Source organism: Nansenia antarctica (genome assembly GCF_963989245.1).
Source record: "Nansenia antarctica genome assembly, chromosome: 1".
NCBI lineage: Eukaryota > Metazoa > Chordata > Actinopteri > Argentiniformes > Microstomatidae > Nansenia > Nansenia antarctica.
The window spans coordinates 63,256,213-63,268,495 of record NC_137674.1 but is presented as its reverse complement, the minus strand read 5'-3'; the positions used below and the strand labels follow the sequence as shown (position 1 = coordinate 63,268,495).

General features: G+C 46.2%; 1 protein-coding gene across 1 annotated transcript in view; it reads left to right on the top strand.

Annotated features, from left to right (window-relative positions):
• The window catches only part of cad (carbamoyl-phosphate synthetase 2, aspartate transcarbamylase, and dihydroorotase), a 33,995-nt gene extending 22,055 nt beyond the window's left edge, over positions 1-11,940 (top strand). Inside the window, exons 26-44 of the mRNA XM_080545460.1 lie at positions 141-386; positions 538-619; positions 784-950; positions 1,645-1,809; positions 2,022-2,153; positions 2,345-2,546; positions 2,870-3,060; positions 3,403-3,543; positions 3,940-4,035; positions 4,217-4,355; positions 5,553-5,600; positions 6,034-6,224; positions 6,632-6,706; positions 7,183-7,395; positions 7,532-7,657; positions 7,812-7,967; positions 8,884-8,985; positions 10,822-10,916; positions 11,154-11,940. Of these exons, the coding sequence (XP_080401586.1) occupies positions 141-386; positions 538-619; positions 784-950; positions 1,645-1,809; positions 2,022-2,153; positions 2,345-2,546; positions 2,870-3,060; positions 3,403-3,543; positions 3,940-4,035; positions 4,217-4,355; positions 5,553-5,600; positions 6,034-6,224; positions 6,632-6,706; positions 7,183-7,395; positions 7,532-7,657; positions 7,812-7,967; positions 8,884-8,985; positions 10,822-10,916; positions 11,154-11,253 (2,667 nt within the window). The 3' untranslated portion in view covers positions 11,254-11,940. The remainder of the gene's footprint in view (positions 1-140; positions 387-537; positions 620-783; positions 951-1,644; positions 1,810-2,021; positions 2,154-2,344; positions 2,547-2,869; positions 3,061-3,402; positions 3,544-3,939; positions 4,036-4,216; positions 4,356-5,552; positions 5,601-6,033; positions 6,225-6,631; positions 6,707-7,182; positions 7,396-7,531; positions 7,658-7,811; positions 7,968-8,883; positions 8,986-10,821; positions 10,917-11,153) is intronic.
• The last annotated feature ends 343 nt before the right edge of the window (positions 11,941-12,283 follow it).

Here is a 12,283-nt window from a genome sequence, read left to right as displayed (position 1 = left end):
TCTGACCATAGGCACTGTTTTTCCAATACAAATCAAGTTCTCTATAGCTCCCATGACATGGGTTTAATAAACTTCACATCAAAATAATACAATGAATTAAACACTAAACTCCTTTATTTTCTTCACCTTTTTCCTGGCAGGTGATGGCGGTGGACTGGCCATTTGAGGAGGAGGAGAGCGATTGCCCCAACAAGGAGAAACAGAGGAGCATCATGGACTACCTGGAGGAGAACCACTTTGACCTGGTGGTCAACCTCTCCATGAGGAACTCCGGAGGCCGCCGCCTCTCCTCCTTCGTCACCAAGGGATACCGCACGCGCCGCATGGCCATCGACTACTCCGTCCCGCTCATCATCGACATCAAGTGCACCAAGCTCTTCGTCCAGGTCAGTCTCGTCATAGGTCTTCCGGTGATGCGTAATAGGGTTTTTGTTCATTTGTGGGTGGCATTTGGAAGGATTAAAGTGTGTCATAATGTAGCTTGTGTGTGTGTGTGTGTGTGTGTGTGTGTGTGTGTGTGTGTGTGTGTGTGTGTAGGCGTTGCGTCAAGTGGGCCAATTCCCACCTGTGAAGACTCACATCGACAGCATGACATCACAGAGGCTGATTCGCCTGCCTGGTAAGCCCCGCCCCAGTAGAATACAATCAAAATCTCTGCATTGGTTCTGCGCTTAGTCCAGTCCTTTGGGTTTCAAGTGATTGTGGGTGGAGCGAAAAGTCAACGGCTGAAGCAGCCTCTCCTCCTGTCTCTGAGTCCCGCCTCCCTGTCTCTCTCTGCTCCAGGCCTGATCGACGTCCACGTGCACCTGCGTGAGCCTGGCGCCACCCACAAGGAGGACTTCTCCTCGGGCACGGCGGCTGCCCTGGCGGGGGGCGTCACCATGGTCTGTGCCATGCCCAACACGGCGCCCGCCATCATCGACGCCAGCTCCTTGGCTATGATGCAGAAGGTAATGTGGGCAGACTAGGATTTGCCAAATTCCCGCACGTTTGGGGAACATTTCTGATCATTTCCGAAGTTTCCATGGGTTTCTATATGGAAACTGGAAATGATCGGAAAGGTTCCCAGAGTTATGGGAATTTTGCAGCCTTAGGACAGACAGACAGACAGACAGACAACCAGACAGATGGACAGCTCTCTTGCCCTGTTTAGCCTAAATATATATACGCTGCCCTCATTGGTGATGTTTTGTCCTATGCCGATAAATGTGGGTATGGTACACTTCTGGGCGCAATGACCTGACGAAGATCTTTGTAGGATCCTTGTCTCTCTCTAGTTTATTCATAAAGGGATGTGGTCGAGCATCTCAGTGTGTGGGGGGTCAACTTTAATTCATACACACTAATTTATACTTTTTTCGGGATGTGCGTTTTGATCACACATGACTACAGATGGGGCACTGGGACAGATATTAGACTAGGATTACGCTCGCATATGTGATTGCCTCTGCTCTGATTCTGCACAATATGCAGTTTTTGATCAATGTGACGTACAAAAAAAATATTTACCACAGAACATTTGAGGGTCTAAGGTCTAAGAATGTGATTACTTTAAGATTTAAGAATGCCCAGTATCAGAGCCATATTTTATGAGTGTAATAAACATGATGGCGTGATCTCTTTGTTCTGTGTTTACCACCTCAGCTTGCCAAGGCAGGGTGCCGCTGTGACTATGCCCTCTACGTGGGCGCAGCCTCGGACAACGCCACCATCTTGCCCTCCATCGCCAGCTCAGCAGTGGGGCTGAAGATGTACTTGAACGACACGTACTCCACCCTGAAGATGGACAACGTCTCCCTGTGGATGGAGGTAGGAACCAGATCTGTCAACCCCTAGCCCCTAAACTGTACCCTACCCTATGCACCAAATCCTCTCAGATCCCCATAGGCATAGGGAGTAGCGGCTAGGGGTTGATTTTAAGTATACAAATATTGGTAAATATCCTAACCCATATTGGTATCATGCAAGTGAGTGTAGCTCTCGGATCTGACCAGTTGTTCCCTCTGTGTCTGTGTTTCTAGCACTTTGAGAATTGGCCCAAGCACCTGCCCATCGTAGCTCACGCGGAGAAGCAGACCGTGGCAGCCATCTTGATGGTGGCACAGCTGTACCAGAGAGCTGTACACATCTGCCACGTGGCCAAGAAGGAGGAAGTAAGACGGCCTACCATGGGAAAACTCCATTAACAGTAGATCTAGCATATCTTTAAGGGCTATATGTAGGGCCCTGAGTTTTCCCTGATGTTATGACCTGACCAGGAAAAAGGCATAATTCTATCTGCGTTAGATGAAGTACCTCACGACATGAGGAATTTGTTTTAACCGAGCACCCCCACCTCTCCCAGATCCTGATCATCCGAGCGGCCAAGCAGAAGGGCATCCAGGTGACATGCGAGGTGGCGCCTCACCACCTCTTCCTGTGCGAGGACAACGTGGCGGGCATCGGGGACGGGCGGGCGCAGGTCCGGCCCATGCTTGGCACCCGGGAGGACATGGAGGCCCTCTGGGAAAACCTGGACATCATCGACTGCTTCGCTACCGACCATGGTGGGTGGTGGAGGGGCGGGCGTGGACGCCAAACGCTCGGTGTGATGTCATAAACTATTGCACTCTGCCGCAGCCTCCCTGCTGGTTGTATAATCGCATTGCATAAAAATGCATCTACGGGAGTAGATGGGGATTGTTTTGGGTTTTTTGGCTCATTTCTCTATGCAGGAAAAACCCTGACGAAATCTTTGATATTTTATATCTTTGATATTTTATATCTTTTAATGTGGTTGATGTACTATAATGGTGTGTTGTTTTATATGTTTGCCCCTATGGTATATGTTGACATACAAGGGTCCTGACACTGCATATTTGTATGGCAGCCCCCCACTCTGTGGAGGAGAAGAACTCTGAGAAGCCCCCTCCGGGGTACCCCGGTCTGGAGACCATGCTTCCCCTCCTCCTCACCGCCGTCAGTGAGGGCCGCCTCACTATCGATGACATCGTCAGGCGCCTGTACGAGAACCCGCGCAAGATCTTCTCCCTGCCTGCCCAGGACAACACCTATGTGGAGGTACACACACTCTCTCTCTCTCTCGCCCTCTCTCTCTCGCGCGCGCGCGTGCGCCCACTCTCTCTCACCCTCTCTCTCGCCCTCTCTCTCCGCCTCTCGTGCTCTCTCTTGCTCTCCCTTTCCCTCTCTCGGTCTATCTAGGATCCATCAGCCTTCCCTCTCGTTCTAACCTCCTAATCCAGTTAGTACGTGTCTAAACTGACCTCAGATCAGTGTCTGGTGGGGTATAATTCAATTCTATCAATTTGCCAGCAATGGCATGTTAAACTGAGTTCAGTCATATCACCTCACCCTATGAGAATACATCCCAAACATGCCGTCTCTCTCCCCCTCCCCCCCCAGGTGGATCTTGAGCAGGAGTGGGTGATCCCCACACACATGCAGTTCACCAAGTCCAAGTGGACGCCTTTCGAGGGGATGAAAGTGAAGGGGAAGGTCCGCAGGGTGGTGCTCCGGGGAGAGGTGGCCTATATCGACGGACAGGTAAACATCTAACATACAGGTAGAGAGCATAAGTGTCTGATTCCAAGGCTTTTCGTTCTAGAATGTTTTTACGTTTATTTACACATACGCGTACAGTTAGCGGACCGTCGCGTCCATAGCGACTTCCAATGAATGCATACAATTAGACTCTTTGAGTAGTGTTTTTAATTTTTTTATTTTATAAATGCATTTCTGCTTTACTGGCATAGAAACAGTAGAGATTGACAAGAAGGATGGGTGAGAGAGAGAGAGAGAGGATGGATGACATGCAGGAAATGTTGATGGCCGGAATCGAACCAGAGACCTTGTGGTTATGCGGTATGTGCATTAGTGTGCTACGCCACTCAGCACCCCCTGGAGTGGTGTTTCATATCTGTTCTTCTGTCCACCCCTCAGGTGCTGGTCCCTCCCGGCTATGGGGAGGATGTGAAGACTTGGCCTGCTGCCCTGCCCACCCTCCTGCCCCTTGAGCCTTCCAAGGAGATCCCACAGGTAATACAATGCCTACCGTACACACACTCTCACGCACACACACACCTTTTATACACACACCTTACACACCACCCACCCCAGTGTAGGCTGCTTCATATCCAAAACCATCCGTAACATGTCTATGGAGCATGGCATTGGCCATGTCATTAAAGGTGTGTGTGTGTTCGTGTGTCCGTGGCAGACACCAGAGCATCCCCGGCCGACCCCTCCATGTGAGGTCATCCGTACCCGTGCAGCGAGTCCCCGCCGGCCGGCTGGCGATGGCCGCTACATGCACCCACCTCGTGTCCACAGGTCCTCCGACCCAGGCATGCCCCCAGGTACTACAGCCCCCCGAACCCCCTGCTGTGTTGCATCCATTCCAGTGCACCAGTACATGATGTCATTGTTTATGTGTTTATCCAGACCTAAGATGAACCAGAGTTGAGGTGGTAGGTTGGTGGATCCCAAGGTTCTTTAAACATAACAGGTTTGCCTCAATGTCGTGTGTCTTACATTAGCTTAGCATTTTGTTTGCTGTGGATTTGTTTGCATTTGCTTGATATGTCTCAATGTCTGTGTGTGTGTGTGTGTTATGACTAGGACATTTACTGTGCCTGCAGGTTTTAGGAGACGGCACACAAAATGGCCCTTACAAGTCCGTGGTAACCTTTTAGTGTTGTCTCTATAATAAGAATCCATCCTGATCATGTGATTAAGTACAAGTACAGAGCGAGTCTGCTGAGAAGGCAAAAAATCACTTCGTAGCCAAGATGGATTCCATTTCACTCCGTCTTGCTGCAGGCTCATCATGACAGATTGAAAGCCTCTTAAGAGAAGAGTCCATTTGCTGATTAAATGGGATGTCTAATCTAGCTCCTCCAGCCAGCTCATTGTAATGCTGAAGGCCTTTGGCTGTGGCTATTGACTGGCACAAATGCAGCATTGTTGAGATGAGAGCAGAGGAATGAAAAGCTATTTATTTCTGTGTGCTATTTACAATACAAGGCTCTTAACTCCTTACGAAGACTGTTGGATCACAGCCAATACAGATTTTTAAAGAAATAGATTAATTATTGTGGCAATTCTCGATTTAATACCTGTCTCTCCCATTGATTACATCCAGGGCAATCACAACATTATTAATCATAACACACTGATATTTCCTTTCTTCTGATCTGATTCACCACCATTGATCCTCACCTGTCTTTATGCTGTGTTCAAGTGCTCATCGGAAAAAAGGAGACTTGGGACGTTTTATTGACTCTGCAACTGGTGTACCTTTGTACCTTTGACAACTGGTGTACCTTTGAGAGTTTACCACTGAGCTCTGTCAGAATTGGCCAATAGAAACCCCCTAGGCAAACTCTTACGCTAAATCTTTGTGGTAAGCTCAGAGTTTCCGAGGAGCACTAGAATGCACCATTACCATTGTCTCAGCCTTGTTCTCCCATAGAGAATCACCACCTGGTAGTGTTGGCTAGGAGTATTCTCTAGTCTATAAAACCATTTCTTCTCTTCTGTCAAAAATTTCCAAGCAGCTGAAGAGTCAAAGGAGAGAACTTTAAGAAGACTGTTTGATGAAGGTTTGCAGGTTTGAAGCTATGTTGTAGTGCAGTTATTACGCTAATACTAACCCCAGGCTTGCCTCTATCTGCTGTCTGCGAAAGGCTGTGTGGAGTGCATTGCTGGAATAATAAGCTAAGCCAACCATTGTGCTATTAGTTCCTGGTCTGCTAGCTGCTTATTAGGAGAGATCCTGCACTGCATTGGATACACCGAAATCCTGACTGTGTCAAATCTGTGGAAAAATCTAGATGCGCTCTCTCCCGTGGCGCTTCGCTTGCTTTGTCGTTTAGTCTGAAATTTGGGGCATTGAGCTGATTTCAGGTGTCGGTCTTGCCTTTGTCAACAAATATCAAAGACCAGAAAACCCTTATTAAAGATGATTATGCTGAAATTATAGCCATATGACACTCAGATTAGCCCTGTGGTATTGACTAGTGTTTATGTCCGCAGAGGTGGCCCTGCCACCCACAGCAGGTGACTGCTTCAGCCACCCTCCTCCCCTGGCCAGGATACTGTCCCCCCAGGCTGGACCGGGACAGCCCCCCATGGCCCTGGCCCTCCCCCACCTCCAGACCTCCCCCCTCCTCCACCCTCTGGTGGGGCAACATGTCCTCTCTGTCAGACAGTTCAGCAAGGACCAAGTAGGTACCGCAGCTGCTACACACAGAGGTACATAATGTCTGCTTAAGACAACTAATACATTTGCTCTGTGTGTACAGGAGAAGTCGTGTTAGAATGAAGTCTGTTCTCTGTGTGTGTACAGAGGAGGTTACCACCAAAAAACATCCCTGAATACTGATGGCTGTCCTTGCTATTGAATGACGTGCCTTGTGCATTGCAAAATACTTCATATGGCAGTAATTGCCTCCATTTTGAGTCTAGTAGATGCTGTAATGGCACCCTCTACCATTGTCCTTGTCTGGACAATGACAGGCAGCAATAAGGAAATTGTATTTGAAAGCAGATAGTCTCTGTATTAGAATTGCTATGCGAGTGTTGCAGTGTATATAATTGCATTTAAAAGTTTCATGTGGTTTTTCGGTTCCAGATCTCTCACTTGTTTAACGTCGCCCATACTCTTCGTCTGATGGTGCAGAAGGAGAGAAGCCTGGATATATTGAAGGTAGGAGTCTGACACAGCTGAGGTGGACGCTTGCAGTATAAACCGGCCCTTAGTCAGTCCTTCAGTTCAAACACAACGACTGGGCCACAGCTGTTCTGTAAAAATCAAGTCTAACACTGAGGTTGGAGAAGTGGCACTATCAGAAATGACTGTACTCTCCGGCGCTCTGAACGCTGCGTCACTGAGTCCCAGAATGAAATCCATCACAAGGACCAGCTCCTACCCGAGTGTGTGTATTCCTGACACTCTTGGGGGAAAACTAGCTTGCAGAATTGATAGACATGCCCTCCAGGTTAGAGAGAGAGAGCTGTGTGTGACTTGAAATACCTAACACAGGTTTGCCTGGGTGAAGCTCGAAAAGGTGGAGCGATGTCTCAGATGTGTGTGTGTGTGTGTGTGTGTGTGTGTGTGTGTGTGTGTGTGTGTGTCCTGTCCTGTCCTGTCCTGTCCTGTCCTGTCCTGTCCTGTCCTCTCAGGGTAAGGTGATGGCGTCCATGTTCTACGAGGTGAGCACACGGACCAGCAGCTCCTTCTCAGCGGCCATGCAGCGCCTGGGCGGTTCCGTGGTCCATTTCTGCGACGCCACCTCCTCCTCGCAGAAGGGCGAGTCCCTGGCCGACTCGGTCCAGACCATGAGCTGCTACGCTGATGTACTGGTGCTGAGGCACCCCATGCCAGGCGCTGTGGAGGTGACCCCCCTTGATACAGTATCATGAAAAAATAATATTGCGATAATTGGCTGTATTGATTTTTTACCGTATAGCCTTAGATGAAACCCAGTGTGTGTCTAACACTTGATGCACTGTGTGTGTTCACCCCCCCCAGACTGCAGCGAGACACTGCCGCAAGCCTGTGATCAATGCAGGAGACGGGGTGGGAGAACACCCCACTCAGGCCCTGCTGGATGTCTTCACCATCAGAGAGGAGCTGGGCACTGTCAACGGCATGACCGTGAGAATTAGCTACCTCCCCCCCCTTTCCTGACCAAGTTCTAACTAGAGCTAATATATTTTCCTGGAAGAGCCCAGGACCTCTTCATACATGTTTTCTAACTTCTTGTCCCCTACCCCTCCCTCTTTACCTCCCCCCCCCCCCTCTCTCCTAGATCACCATGGTAGGAGACCTGAAGCATGGCCGCACGGTCCACTCTCTGGCCAGGCTGCTGACCCAGTACAGGATCACCCTGCGCTACGTCGCCCCCAGGAATCTCCACATGCCCGCTGAGATCATCGACTTTGTGGCCTCCAAGGGCATCAAGCAGGTGGGTGCAGCGTGATAGAAGTATGTGACAGCAGCTGGTGAAAACGGGAGCAAGTTGGCAAACGACCAAATGTTCGGACTTTCGTTCTGAAAATGAATACATTTCAGCGTTGTTGAAAATCAATGACACACTCGCTAGTCAACTAATTCAGCTTGTTTTGTGAGCCTGCTAACAATGTAAAGTGGTGTTATAGTTAACTAGGTAGCAGTGGGGATTACTCACCGAATCCATTGCATTGCAATGTTTTGGCTAGACTAGTAGCGAGTGTGTACATTTTTCAGAATAAAAGTTGCCGTCACATATATGTAACATTGGGGTCAATTGACATTTTTTTTGTTCAATTGAAATTATATTGGTGGTGCATGTTGTTGGCCCTGAGCCATCCGCGACCCCTCTCTTCTGTAGGGAGTGTGGTCAAGCACAGACATGCTAGATTAAATGACTCGGGAGTTAACAGGGCCACCAGTCTCTCAAGGACAGACTGAGTCGGTAGTATAATACTCCCACAATCTTATCAGTGTTTATAAGCAGTGTTAGAATTTGTACACTCACCACCCTCTGTAATAGAATGTGAAGTGATGTACAATACAAGGTCTTTGATAGACCCATATGTGACCATAGTACAGATGTTCACTCGTTAGTAGAACGAAAAATAGTGAGCGTCGGAGCAACAGAGATGTATGAATCTGTTTTTGAATGTTCCTCTCCTGTCAGGAAAAAAAAAGTGGCCTATTGTTTTCTATTAGGATTTTTCCATTCACTGGTACTGAGTGAATACAAATTCACAGAGTTGTTGCTGTTGTTGATATTGCCTAGTCACTCTGTTACTGTGTGTGTGTGTGCGTGTGTGTGTGTGTGTGTGTGTGTGTGTGTGTGTGTGTGTGTGTGTGTGTGTGTGTGTGTGTGTGGTATGTAGGAGGAGTTTGAGAGCATCGAGGAGGCCTTGCCTGAGACTGATGTTCTGTACATGACCAGGATCCAGAAGGAGAGGTTCGCCTCAGAGGAGGAGTACAAAGCGGTAAGGACGTGGGGTCGTGTTCTTTAGGAGCAAGAGAAAAGTCTTTGGTACTACATTTTTATAAGCAAAATGTTTTCCTACAGTATTCAGTGGTGCAAACTTGTCACCTTTCGGCGAAATTCGCAGTTTTTACCTCAAAATAGGTGACTCACGTGAATCATGTAGATCTGCAAAAAAATTATAATTGTGTTTTGCATCTCATCTCATCCAAGTCACATGATGTCCAAGCTGACATCTTCCTGTCTGCTAAACTCTGCTTGGGTTGAAATAAAACGTCTTAAAAAGGTCTTAAGATGGAAGTAGAAACATAAGAAGTAATAAAATAAAATAACTTCTCAACAGGATTTTACAGGCTTCGTTCAAACTATCGTAATTCTTGAACTATGTGCAATCGAAAAAAAATCCAACCGTTTCTAAAAGCAGAGACGTTGCACTTTCTAACCATTTAGGGTTAGGCCTATTACGGTAGTTCACCAAAAAACAAATGCATTGACCTCAAAGGAGCTAGAGAGTGATTTGAAGAGAAGCTGTATTTTAGCTGTGTTTTATACTTTAGTGAGTTTCTGTACATTGTGAGTTTCTGTGATTGTGAAATGTCACGAAGACCATCTAGGATAACCAAACCACCTAAATGGTTCACCGAGGACGATGATGTAAGTGACGTAGGACTGATTTCTTCTTCTGAAGCAGGGTATGTAGAGGGAGTTTTGCTCCCTGAGTTTTTTTAGTTCTAGCGAATTTACCTAACATTAGCTTGTAAACTGCAGTTTGTATTGCAAATAAACCCATATAGACTTGGTAATAGTCTGAGCCCTCTGGGAGTTAAAGGGAAGTCTTGTTTTGAAATATAATCGTTCCAGACTTTAGATGTCGTATTTGTTTTTCACCGCTTTGCGCCATTTCAGACATTCATCTTCTTAATTGTTATAACATCACAACATTCTGATAGAACATCGACATGCTAGAAACACATAACTACACATAATTAGATGATCACACAGCCCCAAACACGAACACGTCCCAAAACGAAAGTATTTACAAAAGTATCCCTTACCAGTAGCCTACGGCAAACGAGAATAGTGAATCCAATCCACAAATTATAAGTATTTAGTGATCGTTAAACAGTTGTTTATTATATCGAGTGGGTACTTTACAAATTCAAGTTTCGTGTTATGAAAAAAACGAGTGAGAGTGGTTTAGCTGCGTTCTAGGCTGCGTTCGTAAATTCGCTCTGAAAATCTGATCAGCAGTCATGGAATGCCTCTTGTCCAATCAAATTACTTGGTCCCTTTATGAAGTTGAGCCCAGTGGACGTAGGGTGAAACCTTCAAAATAACTTGCATAGAATCGATTTTATTTTATTTTAAAAGTCCGACCGGAAAATGTATTGTTGTCGCCAGAGTCAGACCCACTGCATGGGAATACGACGCGTGCGGATGAGACAACATGTTAAAAAAAAACTGCACACTTATTGCTCGTTTGGCATTGGTTAAGCTGCCGCCAAAACTCCCCGATATTTTCCCATGTGAAACGATGAGACAAGAGGCCACAATACGATAATCGCCGGATCTATATTTTGCCCCCCCCCCCCCGGAAAAGAATCAACAAATATAATCGAACGAATCAACAAATCTAATACCAATACTTGCTCAATGGGTCTTAAATTAGTCTTGTTTTCGGGCAAAAAAAAAAAGTGTTACCTTTTTGGACCATGACCAGTTTGCACCCCTGAATGTTGCGCCTGACTAGACACAAGCATAATACATGGATGGCTTTGGGGGGTGGGTGGGTGGGTGGGTGTGTGTGATCAGTAATGGTTATGGCTCTTTCCTGTAGTGCTTTGGCCAGTTCATTCTCACCCCGCACATTATGACTGGAGCCAAGAGGAAGATGGTAGTGATGCATCCGCTCCCCAGGGTAATTGAGATCAGGTATGGAACACTCTAACATGTCTTTGATCCTGTCATTATACCATTTTTTTTTTTTTTTTTTTTACTGTATATCAAGAACAGCAGAATTAGAATATGCCATAGCTGCCTTGTTGGCTCGTTCCCAATCTACACACCCTGGAATAACCTGTGTGGGCAGTCTGTGTTGATACTGGGAGGTCGCATCCAAGCGCCTGTGTAAACAAACCTTAAGTGTCGTCTTCTCTTTCTCGTTGGCAGTGCTGAGGTGGACACGGATCCTCGGGCGGCCTACTTCCGCCAGGCTGAGAACGGCATGTACATCCGCATGGCTCTCCTAGCCACGGTGATGGGGAGATGAGAAAAGGTGCTGCCCACCACCAGCATTTAATTAAAGGGGTATTCCCATCAATATACAATGTAACATATGTTTCCACTTACCTTGGCTGTAAGTGGAAGCGTGTGTCAAAATGTGTTTTTCAGGGAATACTCCTTTTAAGGGTGTAAAGGTAAAAATGGAGCCACTATTGCTCCAAAGCCCTGTTCAGACAACCCCTAGCCCCTTTGTCTACTGCACTTCTGATATGAGAGGATTGTATTGGGTTAAATAAGATGGTATTAGTCTGTAGAGTAGGGGATATGTGTTGTTTCTGAAAAGGGCTTGTTTAGTCTGTTCAGTCAAAGTAGTCTGTCTTCTCCTCTTGTATCTCTTTTTTACAGAAAAATAACTGTTCTTTCATTGCTGCACTATTGTCAACTGTCAATGACTGTTGGAAAGCACTGTTACATGTATTGTCTGTTGTTTCACCACCACAACAAGGTAACATTCCTGGAAGACATTCTTTTATTAAATGTAGTACCATTCCTCAAATATCTGATAGCGATATGTAGTTCATATTAGATTTTTTTTCTTTATTTCTGTTTGCAGTCATCATAAGTGTGTATTAAATGTGGGGGAGAGGGATAAATGTGTTTGTGTTAAAAGAAGATGTAACTATTTCAGAAGATCCTTTTAATGCAAGAGATCATTGTTAAATCATGATGAAGTTGGGCTCTTAAGTGTTTTGTAGATAACTTAATAAAATGTCAACACTGGCAATTGTTATTTTGTTCCATTTGTGTCTTCCTTTTATCTTATGGACATCTTGTTGGAAATGTAGTAATGCATGCATTATAATGAAGAATTAAGTCAGCCTTATCTAACACTAGATGGTAGCACAACATTGTCAGACGTTTTAATACAATCTCAGAGAAGTAGTTAGTTGAGCCTTTACATGAGGTACAGCAGTGACACTCGTGATTAATTCTAAGTGTTTATTAATCTGTAAAAGGATAGTCTGTTTCTTATGTTTATAAATATTACTCTTGGCACGAGAAAATAAGTTGTCAAT